Genomic DNA, 21,349 nt, shown 5'->3' with positions numbered 1-21,349 from the left:
GTCAGGCGTGCAATGCCCATTGGGCTGAAAGGGCTTCCGCCCCCCCCCCCCCTTCCCCCTTGTCGTGTGGGTCAGCCCTGGCTGAGACAGCCCCTGGGCACACACAGCCGCACCCGAGTACTTCACAGGCCCTTAAAAGACTATTTTTCTTGTTAACGAGGCATTGTTGTGTTTTCACCCATTCTTAGAGCCCCTGCATCTCCACTCTGACTATTGCTGTAAGAATTACCCCCCCCCCCCCCGAAATCTCTAGTTGCGCCTCTGCCTCCAGCTACTCTTTGTACCCCGAGTCAGGGCTTTCTATGATTCTCCCTGTATTTTCAGTCAGTCCCTCCACCCCAAGTCAGTCCCTGAGAGACCAGTCAGTCTCTTCATCGCTTGCCAGTTTCTCTACCCGTGCCATTCGCAGCATTCCCGGCCTATTCCTGTTACCCCAGCAAGCCCCAGCACCCCCAGCCAGGTCCTGCACCCCAAGCCAGCCCCATAGATGCCAGCAGTCTCCTCATCCCAGGCCAGTACCCACACCCCCTGCCCATGATGACTCACAAGTTGGGAGTAATTAACCCAGGGACAAGCTTCTTTGCAAACAGTTGTGTTTTTATGAAGCCCTCTTTGCATGTGCTTGCCTAAAAAGCGTGATCATTTTGTAACTTGAACTTATTAAAAAAATTTCAAATATTTATAACCAACATTTGAAGTACTAAAGACAAAATTGCCTCTTAAGTGCCAGGGCGTCCCTGGAACAAGTATATGATATGCCTTGATCAGATAATCAATGTCAAAGATGCGAGGAATGTCAGCAAATGTAGTTTTCATGTTGTTTCAATAAAATCCTGCATTTACAACAAGCGGCTCATTTAACCAGAAAATACTGTCAAGTAAATAAGAGTGATTGGGCGGGAGGAGGTGAGGACCGGTCTCTGCTTTCCTATTTGGCTGATGGACATTTAATTTTGTGTTTCTATTGGCCACGAAATAAACAAAAATATAAAATATATTAAACAACCTACACATTCATTTTCTTGTCAAAAAAATTCAGTACAGTGACAGTGTTCTGCGTTTTATGATGAATCCTATTTTTTGCACTTTGCCCACTGCAGCCGCAAAATGAATCTGTTTTTGGACACTTTTTTTAGGGGGGATGTCTGTCTTCACCCATTTGCTCTGCTATCTATCTCAATGCTCTTGTTTTTAAGGGTTACAACAACCCCTGCCTTGTTAAATAGGGATGAAAAACACAGCCAATAAAAACATTCGCAAATGTACAGTACAGAGCTCACCTCTAGTTTGTTTTCATGTTCGTTATAACGCCGGTGCACTGTGAAATAAATATTCAGATGCGTTCCCGTCCCTCATTTTTTTTCTTTTTTCAGCCGGATTCGCGCACCCAGCGCGAATATGGCCAATTAAAAAAAATAAAAATAAAAAGCTTTTTTGGGCCTTGCCTAGGGACCAGGGTGTTTCTACCCTGCCCACTTTTGTTATTTTTTCGCCTTTGTTTTTCTCTTTTCTTGTGCCTTGGTTACGAAGGCACAAGATGATAAATGATGATAAATGATAATGATATTTATAAAGCGCACAAATACCAACAATGGTGTCTCGGCGCTATAGATGGCTGCCAACACTTCCTGGTTTGGAGTGTTGACAGCCAATTAGGATAAAGCTTGTGGTCGGGAGGGTCTGCGGATCCACCGCGCCTCTATATATCGAATATTTTATTTTTTGATTTTCTCAGCAACGACTGAACGGATTTACACCATTTTTTTAAAAAAGGGTGCATTCTGAACCAAACACTACCTTTTTGCCAAATTTGGTGTTATTCCGTTCAGCAATTCGAGCTGTAGCGTGTCTAAAGTTTCTTATGGGCAGTTCATTTTTTGACCTCTTTTTTTGTTATTTCCTAGGAACTACTGAACGGATTTACACCATTTAACAAAAAGAGTTCTTTCTGAAACAAGGGCTACCTTTTTGCCACATTTGGTGTAATGCCGTTCAGCAGTTCAGGCTGTAGCCGTGTCTAAAGTTTCCTATGGAAATAGAAAAAAAAAGTTTCGGACCCCCCCCTTTTTTCTCGGGCCCCAGTTGCCGAATCACCCCAAAACTTTCAGGAGCTGACCGGAACACCCCACGAGTTTTGGAAATTTTTGCGAAGATTCGTCAACTTGGCGCCAAAGTTATTGAGAAAACAGAAAACACTTTTCCTATGTAAATTAGGTCCTAACAATAAATCTATATATATATCTATATCTATATCTATCTCTCTCTCTCTCTCTCTCTATATATATATATATATATATTATATATATATATATATATATATATATATATATATATATATATCCCCTGGAAACTCGAACCACTTCCTGATTCCACCCACGGCGGATTAGGTGAGGAAAGAGACACAGACCTCCGAGGTTTTCATGTGGGCAAAAATCTTGTTTATTACGAGTGACCCAACACAACGCGTTTCAAGCCCGTAAGCCCTTGTTCACGTGTCAAAGTGGAAAAAACACCATTTACTATTTAAAGTGAATACTACCACTCCCAATTTCTGACATCATAGGTCACATGGTAATGGGCATGAACAACAGACTATAGTTACCACAAAAATTATTTTGTAGTACAAAACCAGTTAGGCAGAATAATATCTTATGACACACTTGATATATCGAAAAACCAAAGGGGATGATGGACGGAGCGTTGACAATACAAACACTCACCCCCAGTCAACTGATCTGGGTTTAATCCATCACCGTTCTTTAGCTCACTCCGCCACCCCAGTTCAGACATGGCCATATGCAAATCAGTCTGACCCTGTGCCTCATGGGAACAGTCCAGCCCGAACTGCCAAGCCATGTCTTCCCTGGACCGGAATCAAGCTTCCCAGGACCGGTTTCTGGCATTACAGCCGTCTTCAGCCGGGCTTGCTTGAACGCAGTGGCAAAGTGAGCAAGGGACTCACGTCTGAGCATACCCTGCCAACTTAGGGCGAACAAAGAAAAACCAAAGGGGATGATGGACGGAGCGTTGACAATACAAACACTCACGCCCAGTCAACTGATCTGGGTTTAATCCATCACCGTTCTTTAGCTCACTCCGCCACCCCAGTTCGGACATGGCCATATGCAAATCAGTCTGACCCTGTGCCTCATGGGAACAGTCCAGCCCGAACTGCCAAGCCATGTCTTCCCTGGACCGGAATCAAGCTTCCCAGGACCGGTTTCTGGCATTACAGCCGTCTTCAGCCAGGCTTGCTTGAATCCAGTGGCAAAGTGAGCAAGGGACTCACGTCTGAGCATACCCTGCCAACTTAGGGAGAACAAAGAAAAACCAAAGGGGATGATGGACGGGGCGTTGACAATACAAACACTCACCCCCAGTCAACTGATCTGGGTTTAATCCATCACCGTTCTTTAGCTCACTCCGCCACCCCAGTTCGGACATGGCCATATGCAAATCAGTCTGACCCTGTGCCTCATGGGAACAGTCCAGCCCGAACTGCCAAGCCATGTCTTCCCTGGACCGGAATCAAGCTTCCCAGGACCGGTTTCTGGCATTACAGCCGTCTTCAGCCGGGCTTGCTTGAATCCAGTGGCAAAGTGAGCAAGGGACTCACGTCTGAGCATACCCTGCCAACTTAGGGCGAACAAAGTAAAACCAAAGGGGATGATGGACGGAGCGTTGACAATACAAACACTCACCCCCAGTCAACTGATCTGGGTTTAATCCATCACCGTTCTTTAGCTCACTCCGCCACCCCAGTTCAGACATGGCCATATGCAAATCAGTCTGACCCTGTGCCTCATGGAAACAGTCCAGCCCGAACTGCCAAGCCATGTCTTCCCTGGACCGGAATCAAGCTTCCCAGGACCGGTTTCTGGCATTACAGCCGTCTTCAGCCGGGCTTGCTTGAATCCAGTGGCAAAGTGAGCAAGGGACTCACGTCTGAGCATACCCTGCCAACTTAGGGCGAACAAAGAAAAACCAAAGGGGATGATGGACGGAGCGTTGACAATACAAACACTCACCCCCAGTCAACTGATCTGGGTTTAATCCATCACCGTTCTTTAGCTCACTCCGCCACCCCAGTTCAGACATGGCCATATGCAAATCAGTCTGACCCTGTGCCTCATGGGAACAGTCCAGCCCGAACTGCCAAGCCATGTCTTCCCTGGACCGTAATCAAGCTTCCCAGGACCGGTTTCTGGCATTACAGCCGTCTTCAGCCGGGCTTGCTTGAATCCAGTGGCAAAGTGAGCAAGGGACTCAAGTCTGAGCATACCCTGCCAACTTAGGGCGAACAAAGAAAAACCAAAGGGGATGATGGACGGAGCGTTGACAATACAAACACTCACCCCCAGTCAACTGATCTGGGTTTAATCCATCACCGTTCTTTAGCTCACTCCGCCACCCCAGTTCAGACATGGCCATATGCAAATCAGTCTGACCCTGTGCCTCATGGGAACAGTCCAGCCCGAACTGCCACTGGAGTCAAGCAAGCCCGGCTGAAGACGGCTGTAATGCCAGAAACCGGTCCTGGGAAGCTTGATTCCGGTCCAGGGAAGACATGGCTTGGCAGTTCGGGTTGGACTGTTCCCATGAGGCACAGGGTCAGACTGATTTGCATATGGCCATGTCTGAACTGGGGTGGCGGAGTGAGCTAAAGAACGGTGATGGATTAAACCCAGATCAGTTGACTGGGGGTGAGTGTTTGTATTGTCAACGCTCCGTCCATCACCACTTTTGGTTACACTTGATATATCTACACACGTTTAAAAGAACATCTAAAAACATGTAAAGTGCTTAAATGTCATAATATTTATAAAATAATAAATACAATTAATTTTAAGATTCTCATTGGATAAATCCAAGACTGCCTATGTTGCTACAGCGCCCATACTGTGTTATTGCCGGATGAATCCGATTATTCTCAACTCAATCAATATGGCCTATTAGTCTTGCGTGCATAACAGTACATACATATTTTTATTATCATCATGATTTGCATGACCATTCATATTTTCTTTATTATTTTTCTTTTTGTCAGTGCAAGCACGAGTGGGAGAAAGTCTGTGCAAAAGTGCATATATAAATATAAATGTAAAGTGCTGATGTGAACCGAATTGACTTCTCAATTAATCAAATGCTAATGTAGGACCAAACCATCCGTTCCTAGAATACAGATAAATCTAATTTTTTTAGATGGATACACAATTGAAAAAAGCCATGATGTGATGTCATCAGTGATGTCATTTGAGATGTCATCAGTGATGTCATCAGTGATGTCATTTGAGATGTCATCAGTGATGTCACTAACCACGTCATGAATGATGTAATATGTGACATCATCAGCAGTGCATTGCGGGCGCGCGAGTTATAGTGAGTCCAACTAACTATAACGTGGGAATTTCAATGGTTTTATGTCAGTAAAATTTCCAGCTAACTATAACTGGTGTCAAACCTATGGTTTTTTCAGTGAATTTAATAGGTTTTTTAAATGCTAATTCATAACTATAACTGGTGTTAAACCTATGGTTTTTTCAGTGAATTTCATAGGTTTTTTAATAGCTAATTTCTATAGCTATGAAATATAATATTTTTATAATGAATCCTATATTGTATATTTATGTAATACTTTTTTATGTATATTGTTCATGTTTATTTATTTATTTTCTTTTTTGCCCTAGAGTGCTCCCGGTGCGCGTACCGGTGAGCGCACCGGTAAGCGCAGTCGTGCGGCGCGCCCCGGTGCGCGTACCGGTGAGCGTCCCGTTAGCGCTATTTCTGCGAACGAAAACATCATCGTGACGTATCGCGTAGCCACGTGATGCGTCTTATGACACACGGCGTAAGCGCCCCGGGGCGCGCCCCGACGCGCTTACGTTACGCGCCCCCGGGCGCGTAGAGTAAGCGCGTCCGGTCATGTGACCTGAAAATAACACTTTTCATTGGTTCAGAACAGTTTTGTTTTCCAAATGATGAAAGCCAGGGTCATGTGACCTGAAAATAACACTTTTCATTGGTTCAGAACAGTTTTGTTTTCCAAATGATGAAAGCCTCCACCTTTTTTCCTCATTCTCACTTTGTTCTTTGAGTGAGGAAGACCTGCTTCTATTCATTGAGAAATGGCTACAGTAGCAGCAGCAGCAGGAGCATCTGCACCACCACCACCACAAGGACCACCACAACACCACATTGGTGGTGAAGAAGAAGAGGAGGAGGAGGAGGAGGAGGAGGAGGAGAGTCAGTTCCTAATACCTCCTATACACCTAAGGAGCACTTTGTGTGGGAGTTTTTTAAAATCCCAAAGGACCAAAACAAAGTCAATACGCCAAAGGTGACATGTCTCATCTGTGGCACTGTACTTTCCAGGGGGAACCCTGCCAAAAAATATTCATTTGGGAACCATACAATGCTTCGCCACATGCAACGCAGGCACCCTAACAACTATGCTGCGGCAGAGGTCAGAGAACTGACCAGAAACCCTCCCCAATCTTCTCCTAGCACCTCCAAAACAAATCAACCCACTTCATCGGGTCCAGAGACAAGGGAGATGGTCCCAAATATACAACGCCAGTTCGGAGATTACAAAATAATTTGTATATTTTGCGGGGCTACAATTTCCTATGGCGAGCAAAGCATCAAACTCATCAACCGTGCTGGAGACAACCACAACTGCAGAAAGAAACCTTAATTTTTTTCTGATTTTTTTTGCTCCAGTTGAGCCGTTTACAATTCCCTGTTTTTTGTTTGTCCCCATAAAAATTACAAAAAAAATATAAAATTGTTCATAAAAGCCAAAAAAAGTAAAAAATGTTCAAAAAATAATAAAACAACAAAAATAATTAAAAAAACAGTTCTTTTTAGAACTACCTCCAATTTTTAAAAAAATGCTACATTTTTTAAAAACTCTGTCATTCTTTTTTCTCCATGGTACGCTCCCCAGTACGCTCCCAGGTGCGCGTACTGGGCGCTCCCCCCACGTAAATCGAAAAAAATAAATGTGTTTTTGCCCCACGGGGCCCTTTTATGGCCCCCACATCAAACCTAGGGGGTCAAGGGGGGGTCTACCCTGCCCCCTTTTGGTAATTTCCCCCTTTGTTTTTGCCACCTCTTGTGTCTCAATCCTACCGAGACACAAGATGGCGGCCGCTCCGGACTGTTTGGAATGTTGACAGACACCCGAGAGCCAATCAGCTTTCCGCTCGCGAACTCGCGTAGCGCGCTGGTACGCGCCCCGGTGCGCGTACCGGGGCGCGCTTATAGATATATATATTTTTTTTAACCTAAATGACTCAAAATCCTCTGGAGCACATATCTTGAGACATAGCAAAGGCACATCGGGCTACCAGTCCCTACAATTTTGCCAAGTTTGGTGGAAATCCATTCAGCCGTTCGGGCTAAAAGTGAGTCCCACCGCCCTATGGAAATTAACATAGGGAAAACACATTTTGGGACCCCCCTTTTATCTCGGCCCCCGCTTGACGAATCCCCCCCCAAACTTTCAGGGAAGGAGCGGAGCGGAGCTGGCCATTTTCTTGGAGAAATGCAGCAAATTCCGTCCATCAACGCCAAAGTTATTCCCAATAGAATGTTGCGGATTTCCTATGGAAACTAGGTCCTAACTATAACTACCTACTGGCGACTGCCAGTAGGTAAAAAATAAATAAATAAATATATATATATATATATATATATATATATATATATATATATATATATATATATATATATATATATATATATATATATATATATATATATATATACATATATATTTGTTTGTTTGTTTGTTTGTTTGTTTATTTATTTATTTATTGTCATTTTTTCCATCAGGGTGGTGACACTGCTCTTTGGGAGGTGAGACATCCCCCCAGATTTCCCTTCATGCTCCTCTGGTTTGTACCAGATCAAGAAGTGTACAAGTACCTACTTTGAAGGCGGGGCTTCATGATTGACAGGCTCATCCACCACTGCGCGGCCGGAGCACGGATTGGTCAAAGCGTGCGTGAGCTCGCGGGGGATAGAAAAACAAAATAAACGGCAGATGTCTCGTAGACACGCCCTCGCCGCTGGCTGTCACACGGCCAGCCAATCCACAACCATTGCCGTGGGTGGGCTTGTCAAAGGCGCTGCCAATAGAGAGACAAGCCTCACGCTCGTGCCGGCTTCCGTAGGGCGTCTCTGCGTAACCTGCCGGTCGTTAAGTCAGGAATTGATCGTCGTGGACATAGACGAAGGGCGGATTTCTACCTCCTTGAATGGGGATTTGCGGTCCACTTAACGCAAACCTCGCAGCCATCTTGAAAAAGGAATATTGTTCGTGTGTTTGTAAAAACAAGCAGAGTAATGGTAAAACAAACAAGATAAAGTGAGACAAAAGTTCGTGAATGAGTAGAAAAACACGTATTGCACCTCTTAATACAGAATGGATGATACAATTTAAATTAAAATGTTTTATTTGTAAATGTCCACAAATAAATTTTTCAAACATTATCAAAGGATTTCAACGCGTTGTTAAAAATGTGCACTATTAGAACCAAGAGTTTGATCGGTATGTGCTATTCATTATAACCATGGGTTATTTCACTTAGCGCGCGGGTCGGGTAGCAGCGGTATGCGGCCGGTGGCGGCGGGGCCTCCTGAAGGCCGCGCGCACAGTCCGTCCTCTGTGTCTACCCGAAGGGGGCGGGTCCGCGTCAACAAGATGGCGGCAGCCTGAGCTCTGCAGCGGGAGGCGGAGGGGAGCCTGGGAGTCCGGGGATGTGAAGCCCAGAGCCTGCACTCACAGCGACCAGAGATGCCGGTTCCCCGCCTGACGGGCCCCAGCGAAGGCTGAGGGCGCCCCGGACCCGGGGAGTGGAGCACCCAGGGGCCTCCAGGCCAGGGAGGGAGAGAACCGACTCCAGCAGCAATCCAGCAGCAGAGCCGGGGGTGGGAAGCGGCCAGGCCCCCGAGGGGGCCCTGAGCAGGGGTGGGAGGGCGTCTCCCAGCAGGACAGGGAGGGAAGGGTCTCTGGGAGGGCAGTGCAGTCCTGACAGTAAGGGGCAGTAAACACAGTGAGTCTCTGGGAGGGGCAAGGGGCAGTATAGACACTGAGCAGGGGCAGTGAGTCTCTGGGAGGGCAGTAGGGGGTCAGTGAGTCTCTGGGAGGGCAGTAGGGGGGTCAGAGATTCTGGGAGGGCAGTAGGAGGGTCATAGAGTCTCAGTCTCTGGGAGGGCAGTAGGGGGTCAGAGATTCTCTAGGAGGGCAGTAGGGGGGTCAGTGAGTCTCTGGGAGGGCAGTAGGGGGGTCAGTGAGTCTCTGGGAGGGCAGTAGGGGGGTCAGAGATTCTGGGAGGGCAGTAGGAGGGTCATATAGAGTCTCTTGGAGGGCAGTAGGGGGGTCAGCAGTAGGGGGGTCAGTGAGTCTCTTGGAGGGCAGTAGGGGGGTCAGTGAGTCTCTGGGAGGGCAGTAGGGGGGTCATAGAGTCTCTTGAAGGGCAGTAGGGGGTCAGTGAGTCTCTGGGAGGGCAGTAGGGGGGGTCATAGAGTCTCTTGGGGGGCAGTATCGGGGGTCAGTGAGTTGCTGGGTGGGGCTTGGGTCAGTATAGACACTTGGTGGGGCCAGAGAGTCGCTTGAGAGGGTAGTGGGGGCAATATAGAGACAGTTGGGTCAGAGAGTGTCTGGAAGGGGCAGTGTAGACACTGAGTGGTGTCAGTGAGTCTCTGGGAGAGGGAGTTGAAGAAAGGAATGAGTGAGAGGGCAGAACCTGCACTGGTTGTTAAGGGGCAGAATCTGAAGGAGTTTCTATTTGTGGATACTCTAGCCATTGGCATCTGAGGAGTGCGAGGGTGGCCGGAGAAGATATTTGAGCCTGACCTTTGACTCCAAACCTACACAAGTCTCTGTGGCACCAGGGTGGGGAAGCTGTGGATTGTTTAGGGAGTAACCTCGTTTGCCATTTTTGTGGTAGCCAAAAGGGATTTTAGTTGAGTTCTTAGTAGGCGTATGTTTATAGGGGTCTAAACATAAAGTGGGCTCTCATAAGCCCATTGTCTTCAACAGACCTCAAAAACCCCAGTGAACCGCTGTCGCTTCAGAAAGCGAGTGCCTGCTGCACAGGTCAGGAGAGTGAGGGCCATGATTGGGAATACATTGTGCAAGTGCTGAACACTCTCCAACCTGTCCCAGCCATGGTAAATGTCTGTTTCCTGCAGGAAGGGCAATAACGATTTGGAACATGACTCACCTCTTGCTAAGAGTGGAGACTGGTTGAACATTGGTCCTAGGACCATTACCATCTCGACATTTTGTGACCACGGCCGGGCTTGCGCTAGCCCTTCTAACTGTTCTTTGTACTGGTGGACTAACTGGTACCTGCTGAGCCCATTTAGCCCCTCTTGCCAAGGAAGTCCTGACTTGTCCGTGGCCAAAGCAAGAAATTCTGAACAGGTTCTGCGATATTCCTTCAATAAGTGAATTTACGGGTACCTCTCACAAGGGGTTTTTCGAGTCTCTCCAAGAGTGGATTTACTTGCTCTTCCAAGAGTGGATTGGTCTACTGTAGCCCGGAGTGTGCTGGGAGTTGTGCAGAGCCCAGCATGGATGAGGAAGAGACGACGGAAATGGGCTTTTTTGCAGAGGGAGAGTTGGGGATGGAATCTTTTATCCATCGAATTGACTCAACTGAGGTGATCTACCAACCCCGGCGTAAGCGGGCGAAGCTAATTGGCAAGTATTTGATGGGCGATTTATTGGGGGAAGGTTCGTATGGCAAAGTGAAGGAGATGCTGGACTCTGATACACTTTGCCGAAGGGCTGTGAAAATCCTTAAGAAGAAGAAGCTACGTAGGATCCCTAACGGAGAGGCAAATGTGAAAAAGTAAGTATGCTATAGTGTGAAAATCATGCTCGATGATTGTGTGATTGCACCAGGTAGGGAGCAAAATTGTGTTGCAAAATATATTTTTCACCATGTTTAAATGTGCTTTTAATGGAATGTAAGTGCAGAATTTAAAACTAGTGGCGATGAATCAGTTAATGGTTGCATGTGGTCTGGTCATGGACTATCCAGCTTGTTCCAGGTTCAGTTAAAGTCAGGATAAAGATGTGAGACAGGGCGCTACTGCCTTTTTACTCTTATTGGTGCCCAGGTCACAAGGTTCACAGAATACAGGATGTTGTGCCACAGCTTTTCCAGGGTCTCGGATAGCTGTGCCTTTGCTACAGGCCTTCTTGCCCATTGTACTTGTCTTCAAGATGAAATTGCCTCTGGTAGCTGTTCATGGTAAGGCATGTTGAGGAAGTGGGAGTAACATCACCTCTTTCTATTATTTTTTATTTGTTTTATAGAGCGCAAACCAGACCCGTGAGGGTATCAGAGTGCTTTACAGGATTAAGGGTGGAATACAAAGCGTTAGGAAGGGAGGGACCAATTGGGTAAAATAGGGGATACATTGTACAAAACAAACCGCAGTCTAAGGTCCCAGCTACATGTGGGATAAAAATGAAAACGGGTAGATACAATATAAAAGAAGGCACGCAGTCTCCGCTCTTGGGTGGGATACCCAGGAGTGCAAGAATAGGTATCATCCGTAGACACTGTGGATAATGCCGAGGTGGAGGGTGGCACATGTCCTTGAGGTGATTGTAATGTAATCATTACACAAGGTATTTTCATTGTAGAAGCGCCAGAACCAGGTCTCTATGAAGATTGTACCTCCAGCTACTGAACTAGCTTAAAAGAATGTATTCAAATACTTTAAGTACATAGTAGCTTATGGTGTAACTTATTAGTAGGTCTCAAAAAGTGTAGAAGAAAGGTACTTGGTGCCGTAACCTCCTGTGTTTTGTACAGTACATGTGCTTGGAGGTCCTCGCAGAGAGCTGGTCACTTGTCAATCCCCAGTCTGCACTGGTCTGCAGATCTGAGGATTGTCTGGATTAGACGGAAATAATAAGCACACTCCAAAGTGACCCTTTCTTCCTTGTTTACTTCTTCATCATTAACTAATATGTTGCTTACTCTTTATGGGAATATGCTTAATCTTTTTTTGTAAGGGTCTTTTTTTTAATCTTCCCCCCTGTATACTTTACTTATTGTAATTGGAGGGGTGGGGGTGATTATAAATTTCTTCTGTCCGTACCAACTGAGATTTAACAGGACTCCAATGATGCAAAATTAGTGTTGCAGTTAAGGAAGTTCTTCCTTTCCTGCTCGCTCGTTTTGACATTGTTTTCAGAGGTCTGTTAATCACTTATTTTCAGAGGTCTGTTAATCACTTATTTTATCTCCTGGCCTTGCCACCTGCCATGGGCAGGGGCGGCCTTAGGCATGTGCAAGCTGTGCACCTGCACAGGGCCACCAAACCCCAGGGGCCTCCATGCCAATATATATCCGTAATATAATAATCCTCTGAGGATGGATACATATTTGCGTGGCGGCCCCAGGCAGGGATTTGGCGGCCTTCGGCTCTGTTCCACTTCCTAACACCCTGACCCCCCCCCCTCCTGAGCTCCGGGGTCTCCGCCCCGTCCGGACCCCCCCCTCTTCCGGGGGCCCCCTACCTACGCTCCCTGCCCAGGGCCGCCAGGAGCCTAGAGCCGCCCCTGCCATGGTCAGTACATTTAGTTTTGAAGAACCTCAAAGGTTTTTGTGTAAAGAGAACAGATGGGCAGCAAAGGGTAACCTGCACTAGTTCTTACTACTGATGATTCTAACCCCACCACTCAGATCCTTGGGTCTGCAGTGCTTTGGAGGTGAGACGCTGAGCTGTTTGTTCCCGGTCACGGAGTACATACATGTGTTGTATCTTATGCCCAAGGGCGGCCTCGGGAAACTCAACCTAACAAATATTTACATACTTAGAAGCTATGAGGCGCAGTGCGGTCTGTTTCCGGGCATTGGGACGTGAGTTCTATCTTATGCCAAAGGAGTCCCTCAGTTAGAACAGCCACTGTGTTCTGTGAGGCTTCAGAGTCGTAACTAAACAGTCTGGCACGTCTCCTGATCTGTGTCATGTTCAGCACCCTGCTTTTTGGCCCTTTTTGTCTTCATCTCTGTTCATAGTGGTGGATACTCTGGTTTCTGCGGAGGATCGAAGGTGTTGGAGCGGGTGGGGTGTTTCTGCTTCTCCAAAGTCACGTTTGCCTGCCGTAGCTCCCTTATATTCTGTTGTCAAGATCCAATTTTTTGATTTTTCAGCACATATTTCTAACACCGTTTTGCTATTTTTTTTATTTTCATGCTGTCTGGTACAGGTTTGCATTTATAGACCCCTTTTTTGTTTAATTTGGCGTTTTGTGTTACTTCACCAAGTTCTGGTATGGAAGAGCCTGAATGTAATCTGTAAGTGGCAACTTGTACTTATTGGTCAGCTTTGTTTGTGGGTCTGCCTGCCAACAGTTGATTTGAACCCTGACATCAACTCTGGTATTTACCCACTCCATTACAGCTCGCAATAGTGCGTGCGTAGGTTTTAGAGGACTAGTCAATGAGTGAAATTAGCCCAGGCAATCGGACAACTAGTATACCCCCCCACCACCACCACGCCTACCCCCTTTCAGTGAGCCTCCTCCTTCTAAGGTGGGTATGAAGTTGCTGTTTGCTGGAAGTGTGGGCATAAAAGCCTTGCCCAGGATTGAGGATCTTTTTGAAATAATAAACTGAGTTAATCTGTCCCTGCCAACCTGAGCTCTTTTTAGATTATTCATGATCTTTTCAATTTCCAATGCAATGAAACTAAGTTGCTCTGCCAAAGGTATATTAACTGGATTGAAACACTTACTCAATGCAGTTGAAGGAGGATGTATGTTATATCCAACATTTCCCCACTACATACCTGTAATGTGATTTACTGTGGACTTGAGTGTAAGTAGAACCTTTTAGTTATCATATTTCGTGATGGTCTTCAGCCATCAACTCCCTGACCATATTTTCTTACCCGTTGTGCCTTCTAATCGATATGTACATCTGACATTGCTGTCTTAGCGCATAATTGCTTTGTAGGCACTTGCGTCATTTGTTAGTGAAATCTTTGTCCAACCAGCTTTGATGTTCCACAGGCTTTCTTGTTTTGTGAGTAAAATATCTGCACACTCATTTTACAATCACATGTAGGGGTTTCCCCCGTTATTTTAGACTTTCTTTATTATTACACTTTAGTTCTCTCAGAACCAAGCTAACGCAGTTTCAGCCAATCCTTTAGACTGCAGTTTGTTTTTTATTTTGATAATCGTTTTGGCAGACTTAACATTTGACATGGGGCTTGTTGACAGTCATGTTCAATGTACCTAGTAGAGACTTCACTGTTCTCCAGGACTCGATCAGTGACTTTCGTTAGAAGTGCCCTACACCTGGCAAATGAGGTAATGTAGTGTTAGAAATTGGATTTCTGGTAGGCTAGGGCACGGGCCGAAGCCAGGCAAAAATCTCCACTCTGGTCAGGATAAGGGAGTTACACTCCTAAAAAAAAAAAAACCTTGCTCACCCCCTTGGTAGCTTGGCACGAGCAGTCAGTCTTAACTTGGAGGCAGTGTGTAAAGCATGTGCACAGAGCCCACAGTAATACAGTGTACGCACTACAAACGGACACCACACCAGTTAAAAAAAATATCCAATATTTTTATTATAATTAAAACCAGACCAAAAACGACAAAAATCCTCAGTACTATATGAAAAAAGTCTGTAGTTACCAAAATAAGTTTAAAACAAAGTTCCTCGATGTCGGTAGCTCCGTCCGGGGCTACCACGGCGCCGTGAACAACAAATCCAACAGTTCTGGCTGGTCGCGGGCCAACTACGGTGTCGGGAAGACCCGCAAACAGTACCTGTGAGAAACTCAGGGTGATGAGGCCCTTGGGATCACTCGCGCTGCAGGTCGAGCTCCTCTCTGATGGAATCAGGAGCGCTGGCATCGGCAGGGGGCGAGTGCTACGACACGAAGTGCCACCGTGCAGTGCGGTGCCCCCATGTCGCGGTGTGAGCAGCGGGTCGGTGGTGGTGTTAGATGGCGGCGTCAGTGAGACCAGGGTCTCGGTGCGAGATGAAGGCTGTGCTAGTCACGGTGCTGACAGGTCATGGCGCAAGCAGCGTCGTCGTTGTTGCTGAAGTGCTGTCGTCGGCTGACGAGCGGGAGTCGATGGTGCCGGCGTCGGTGGGCCAAAACTGCGGTGTGGGATGGGGCGGTGCTTCGTGTGGTTTACGAGCGGTGCCCTCGAACCACAGTGCAAGCAGCGGCATCCATTTCGGTGTGGAGCGTCTGCGTCGGGGAGGCCAAGGCGTCCTCGTGAAGCACGGCGGTGCGGAGTGTGGTGCCCACAGGTCGCGGTGCGAGCAGCAGCTCGGTGGCGGCATCAAAAGGCTTTGTCGGTGAAACCAAGGTTGCGCTGCGGCTTTGAGGTGCCTTCAGGACACTGAGTCGGCAGCGGGGTCGTAGATGTCCTCGAGTTGCTGTTCCTCTGATGCAGCACAAAACACACAGTCCCCAGTGCTGAGGGCAGAAGAGTTTGAAGTCTTTGCTGTTCCTGAGACTTCTTGAACAGGGGGCAAGCTCTACCTCAAGCCCTTGGAGATACTCACAAATTATGTTGCAGAAAGTCCTGTCCAGGCCTTTCACTGCCCAAGACGGAAGCAGCCACTGCAGGTCAGCCCAGCAAAGCACACAGCAAAGTGAGGAGGAACTACCACAGCTTCTCCAGCTCTTCTTCTTGGCAGTCTTCTTGATCCAGATTAGTTCTAAAGTTCAGGGGTCTGGGACCCAGTATTTATGTTCCAAAATCCTTTGATCTTTCAGGCAGAGGGTATCTGTGCCTGGCCAGAACCAGTTGGACCTTCTCTGGTGTGAATTCCTGGCAGGAGGTGGAGACAGCATTTGTCGGAGGCAGCCAGGCCCTTTGAGGTGCAAGGAAATCTCCTCCCCTTCTCTCATCTTAGCCCAGATCTATTCAGCCCTTTCCTGACCTACCTAGACTACCTGGAGTCCCTCCGGCCCCTCCCAGCCTTCTGTCATCCAAAACCCAGACAGGCAATCCACATTCCAGCAGAGGCACACGGGATGACTGAGCAAGAAAATACCCACTTTCTAAAAGTGGTATTTTCAAACGCACAATGTAAAACTCACCTTCACTAAAAGATGCATCTTTAGATTCTGAGTTCAGGCATACTAAATTTTCTTTTCTTACCGAATTCCGTGGGCCAGTTATGTTTATAAGATGTTATAAACAACCCTCCCATTTTATCCTATGGGGAACTGGTAGCATTGCAATAGTGAAAAACGAAATTGGCTGTAATTCACTATTAGGACATGCCACACACACACACCAGGGCATGTCCTACCTTTCACATACATTGCACCCTGCCCACAGGGGTACCTTGGGTCTCCCTGAGAGATGTCTGACATGTAAAAAAAAGGGAAGGTTAGGGACCGGCCCGTGTGTGCACTGGCCTAGTCAACATGGCAGTTATAAACTGCGCGCAGAGTCTTCAATGGCATGTCTAAGTTACTGTTTTCAGGGCTACTCACGGGGGTGGCACAACCAGTGCTGGAGGCCCCTGGGTAGCATTTGATTCACCGGCCCTGGCACACGCAGTGCACTTTACTAGGGGCTAACAGGTAAATCAAATATCCAATCATGGTAACACCAATCCATAACACAATTGAGACAGAGAGCGGCTGCACTTTACCACTGATCATCAGTGCGAAAAGTGCGCAGAAACGTTACGCCAGCAAAAACAGGTAAAAACCGGGACGTCAGAAAGCAAAAACTCAGGGAAAACCCACCAAAAGATGCCAAGTCTAACATGTAGCATCTGTATTTTTTTTTTTTTAGCCAGCATCATGTATTCTGGGGGTTGTATTTCACATTTCGCTTCGTCTAGGTCTCCATGTCCTTGCACATTGTTTTGTTTTCTGAATGTTGGAACCGGATGTTTGTGTTGCACAACAATGAAGTGTTTTGCAAGTATTAATGTCGGGAACAGCAAATTTAGTTCTACAACTTGCATATTCTGTGTATGACACTTGCTGTGCTTGATGTCCTGTAAGTGAACACTTCTGGCAAACCTGCCATAACATTTTGGTTCATTCCTTTTTGAAGACCAAGTTAACATGCATGCTTCTGCAGAGCAGCTCATGTATGTGAGGCTTTCTGTCTTACATGAACACCCCTGGAGAAGCGAGATTTTCAACAGCAGAGCAAGTTCTTTATCTTCATGAGTTGGCAGTGAATCCTTTAAGTGCAGCTCAGTAGCTGCTTGTGGTTTATGGCCTTCCCATCCGTCCTTACTTTTTTATTACCGAGCACTTGGGGTGCTGGGACTTGCACCATTAACTAGAATGGCATAAGCAAGAGTACAAGTTCCAGAATGCAACATGCTGTTTGCCAGGGCACCATGATTGGCTGAAGGTGTGTATGTGTATACGGCATCCATTACATTTATGACTTACTCCTTATTGCCAAAATTAGGGGAGGAGGATGGTCTCCACCCCATGGTGGTTTTCAGAGAGTTTGAAAGACCTCCAACGACAATGCCGCAAGCAACAACGGAGATAGAGAGTGTTACATAGTCCAGAAGAAAAGGAAAAACAGACAATTCGACAATATAAGAATGCTGTAAAAAGGCAAAATCTTCATACTTCTCTCTTAAAGTAAAATTTGCGATCAGTGTATCTAAGGAACTGTTTAAGGTGGTTCGCGATCTGATATCGCCACCAGCTCAACACAAGCTGAAAAAATCTCTAGATTTTACAAATAGGGAGGCCTAGTTTTTTGTGGATACGATTTTGAAGATTCTCTTTGAATTTCAAGGTGCGGAGGATGGCCTGGTGCCTACATTTATGGAAGATAACTCCTTAGAGAGGTCCCCCATTTAGGGTGAATTGTCTTCCTTCTTTGGTTTGCCAGCAGCTGAAAAAAAACAATTCTGGGACAAATTGCATCAGATTCCCCTGACGATCCTTGCCCACCCACGGTAATGCAACTCACACCATATCTAATTACCGCTTTTCTTGAGAAGGTGTATGCCCAGGTGTTGGACTCCGGAGTTTATCCCCAATGCTGGAAAAAAGAAATGTTTCCCCTGAAAAAGATTAGGGATACAGGAGATTTAAAAAATCTTCAACCTATCTCCTTGTTACCCGTACCGGCTAAACTCCTTGAGCAGCGCATAAATCAGTAATAAGCAGGTTTTTTTTAACATCTTCTGAGCTTCTAGACTCCTCACAGAATGTCTTTGGGGGAACCACCACACTGAATCTGCATTCCTAGGAATGGCAGATTACATTTGCCGCCAAGTAGATCACAGACGCGCGGCTATTTTGGTTATGCTAGTTATCCTCCGCCTTTGATACCATATCTCCCATGCGATTGGTGCGAAGACTGCTTGAGGGTGGGCTGAGGGGTTCTTCCCTCCATCTTCCAGTATCCTTTATAGCAAATAGGACACAGAGAGTGAGCTGCGGAGACTTAAGAGATTCATCTTTCCAGCTTCCCTGTGGTGTCCCACATTGTGTCACCTTTGTGGCCCCTCTGGCTAAACTGGTATGTTGCTTTCAGGTATTGTCCTATTCGGGCGATCACAAATCATTGTTTACATATCCAGTCATCGGGAAGGTGTAGCAGAAACGTTTAGTTTGTGTATGGGACAAGCCAGTACCTGTATGCTAGAGAAGTGGCTAAAGATGAATGTCGATAAGACGGAGATTATGATCTTCACAGCAAAGAACTCTGTTTGGTCTGACCGCTGGTGGCCGGTGACTTGTGAGTCACTACTTGTTCCTAGAACCTCTTCTAAAAAACTGGGTTTGATCTTTCATAACACCCTGACGTTTGACCTCCAGGTTAAGAGTACTGTGAGTCTTTGTTTTTGGATCATCAGGTGCCTGAAATTGATCTTTCCCTTCCTCCCCAAGGAGCATGAGTGTCGGAGATCATTGCGCTAATAGGATCTCTCCTTGACCACTGTAACATTGAACGCCAACCAGTATTCCCTTAATAAACTTCAGGCTGTCCAGAATGTGGAGGCGTGATTAGTTTTGGGCATTCCTAAACATCTACCGGTGAGGAAGGGGATGTGGACTCTTCGTTGGCTTCTAGTGACAAAACGTCTGTTGTTCAAAGCCCTGTGTCTGGTTTTTTTAAGGCCCTTAACCTGCAGGGCTCTTATTATTTAAGAACTGTTTTTAACTGGTATATTCCCTGCAGACAGTTGTTATCTGCTGGTCGAGGAACATGACTGTTCCCCGCTTTAGGAAGGCGAGATGGGGCGAGCGTGCACTTTTGGTGGCAGCTGCTAGGTTATAGTCTAGAACACTCTCCTGGTATACATTGCTAATATTACTTCAAGCTCTGCATTTCACAAGAATGTGAACACTTGGCTTTTCTCACAGCTATAATTGTCTTTGTTTGTCAGCCCTGTATGCTCTTGCTGGTTACATCGCTTTGATGTCTATGGTTTAATGGGCTTTACAAATGCACATTTAGTCATAAGTGGGGTAGGACAGGGCGAGTGAAGCGTACTCTTGATGGTGCTTGGCTGTTGCACCTTCGAATGTGCATGGACCCAGTTTTACTTTCATGCTCCGATTAGCCTTCTCGAGAGGATCTGCCGGTGGGCTCGTCCAGGGCTTCAGTTGCACTTGCTTTTGTCAATATTAGCACTTCTGTGACATTAGCACTTTGAAGGTTGCTCTTTTTTCATGTCTTAGAATTCACCACCTCAGATGCTTTTCATGGTTTGCTTTTCTAGGACTGTACCAACCCTCACTGTTACTAGGCTTTTGTCAGGTTCACTCATTAAAATCATCTGCACTTGCAGAGGTGAAGTCGCAGAAATATGCAGCCGCCTCCCCCCGACTACTTCCAAGTATGCCCTTGAGGAGGAGTCCTCTCCATGCTCAGTTTGATGCAGGTTGTTTTTTGCCTGAGGACTTACTGCAGCCCTGGAGCTCCTGCCATGCACGCTTCAGTGAATCTTCTGCTTTTTAACGACTAGTGACTTGTGATAGTAAGACCCCTTCAAGTCCATGGCCATGTAAAACAGACCCAGCAGCTTTTCTTCATCCTTGCTCTGTCTTCTGTCTGCTCTGGTCACAAGCAGTGCCAGATGGTCTCTGCGAGTTATGATGGGGTTGAGTCATCACAGCAGTATCTTTATTTAGTCGTGGAGCTGTCTCTACTTGTGGGAGCTTGATGAGCTGTGGCTCCATCCTAGATGCAGTGAAGCGCTCCCTTCCTTGTCTGTGAGCGCCCACTTCACCCGGTCACCCCTCCAGTACACTCATTGTCTAGTTGGACCCAGACCTGCTTTTGGTACAGTAAAGGACGATTTCCATCCATTGCTGTAATTCAAGCCATTACTTGGTGGGTTATGTTTCTAGCAGGCGCATTCTGATTGCAGGCTCTGAACCTGTACTCTCTGGAGCAGTCTTTGCACGTCCTTTCTCATTCAAGTTCGATCAGGACAGATCTCATTCACTCGGTTTACCTCCGAAGTAAGGTTAGAGATGTTTGGACTCTGCCTTAAGCATAGTTTTCCTAACCAAATATTTGCCTGGCAGTCGGTCATTCAGTTTCCTCCGTCTCTTTAGTTCTCCCTGTGAAGTGAGGCCAACTCCGAGGTTGATGACCGGACTGTATTGAGCGGATGTGGGTAAATAGTCTGCGTTCTGCCTCACCGGTCTTCACCTACAAGCGTGGGTCTGAGCAAAAGGTGCAGTGGTATTTGTGTCAACCTAGTTTTGTGCAACTAGCAAATCTTTACTAGAATGAAAATAGCTCTGGCTGGATCTAGGAAATAAGCATTGGTAAGCCTAGTGAGTCCCACTTTTCCAATGCTTTGTGGTTGTCAATATGGGCTTTGCCACATGCTTTTCTACATGCACCAGTATTGTCAAAGACAGTAGTGACATCTTCCTATACTACAAATATAGGAAACTTCGTTTTTTTTTTTTTTTCTTTTTTTTTTTTTCTTTTATTTCCCAATCAAATGGGTCTCTTGCAGGAAAACAATGTCCGGTGACAAACGTCTTATATATTTCAACACCACACTGCGCTTGATGCGATCTCCCAGGCCATTAACGTTCCAGGAAACAAACTTCAACCCCCTACCCCCCATCCCACCCACCCGAGCCAGGACCCCCCATCCAAGAGCTAGACATCAGAAACAACAGTAAAGACAGAAGCAATTCGCCTTGAAAATAACACACAAAAAAATAAGAACTTCCCATCCCCCCTCCCCCAAGCTGAAAGGAAACACCCCCCACCCTGCACCCCTGCAAAAAGCTAAAGAGCCACCCCAACCTGCAGTGTGCCTGTCGCCCCATAACCCCTAGTCTACACAAAGACCCCGGAGGAGGAAAGGTCTCC

General features: G+C 46.5%; 1 protein-coding gene across 2 annotated transcripts in view; it reads left to right on the top strand.

Moving 5' to 3' along the window:
- Positions 1-9,897: 9,897 nt before the first annotated feature.
- STK11 (serine/threonine kinase 11) overlaps positions 9,898-21,349 on the top strand; it is a 131,864-nt gene continuing 120,412 nt past the window's right edge. The window contains exon 1 of one of the 2 annotated variants that reach the window (XM_078670860.1): positions 9,898-10,865. In XM_078670860.1, coding sequence (XP_078526986.1) covers positions 10,585-10,865 — 281 coding nt within the window. In that variant the 5' untranslated portion in view covers positions 9,898-10,584. The remainder of the gene's footprint in view (positions 10,866-21,349) is intronic. The other variant, XM_078670861.1, reaches the window with a different exon arrangement.

This window comes from Lissotriton helveticus, chromosome 12, assembly GCF_964261635.1.
Source record: "Lissotriton helveticus chromosome 12, aLisHel1.1, whole genome shotgun sequence".
NCBI lineage: Eukaryota > Metazoa > Chordata > Amphibia > Caudata > Salamandridae > Lissotriton > Lissotriton helveticus.
This window is presented reverse-complemented; position numbering and strand designations above follow the sequence as displayed.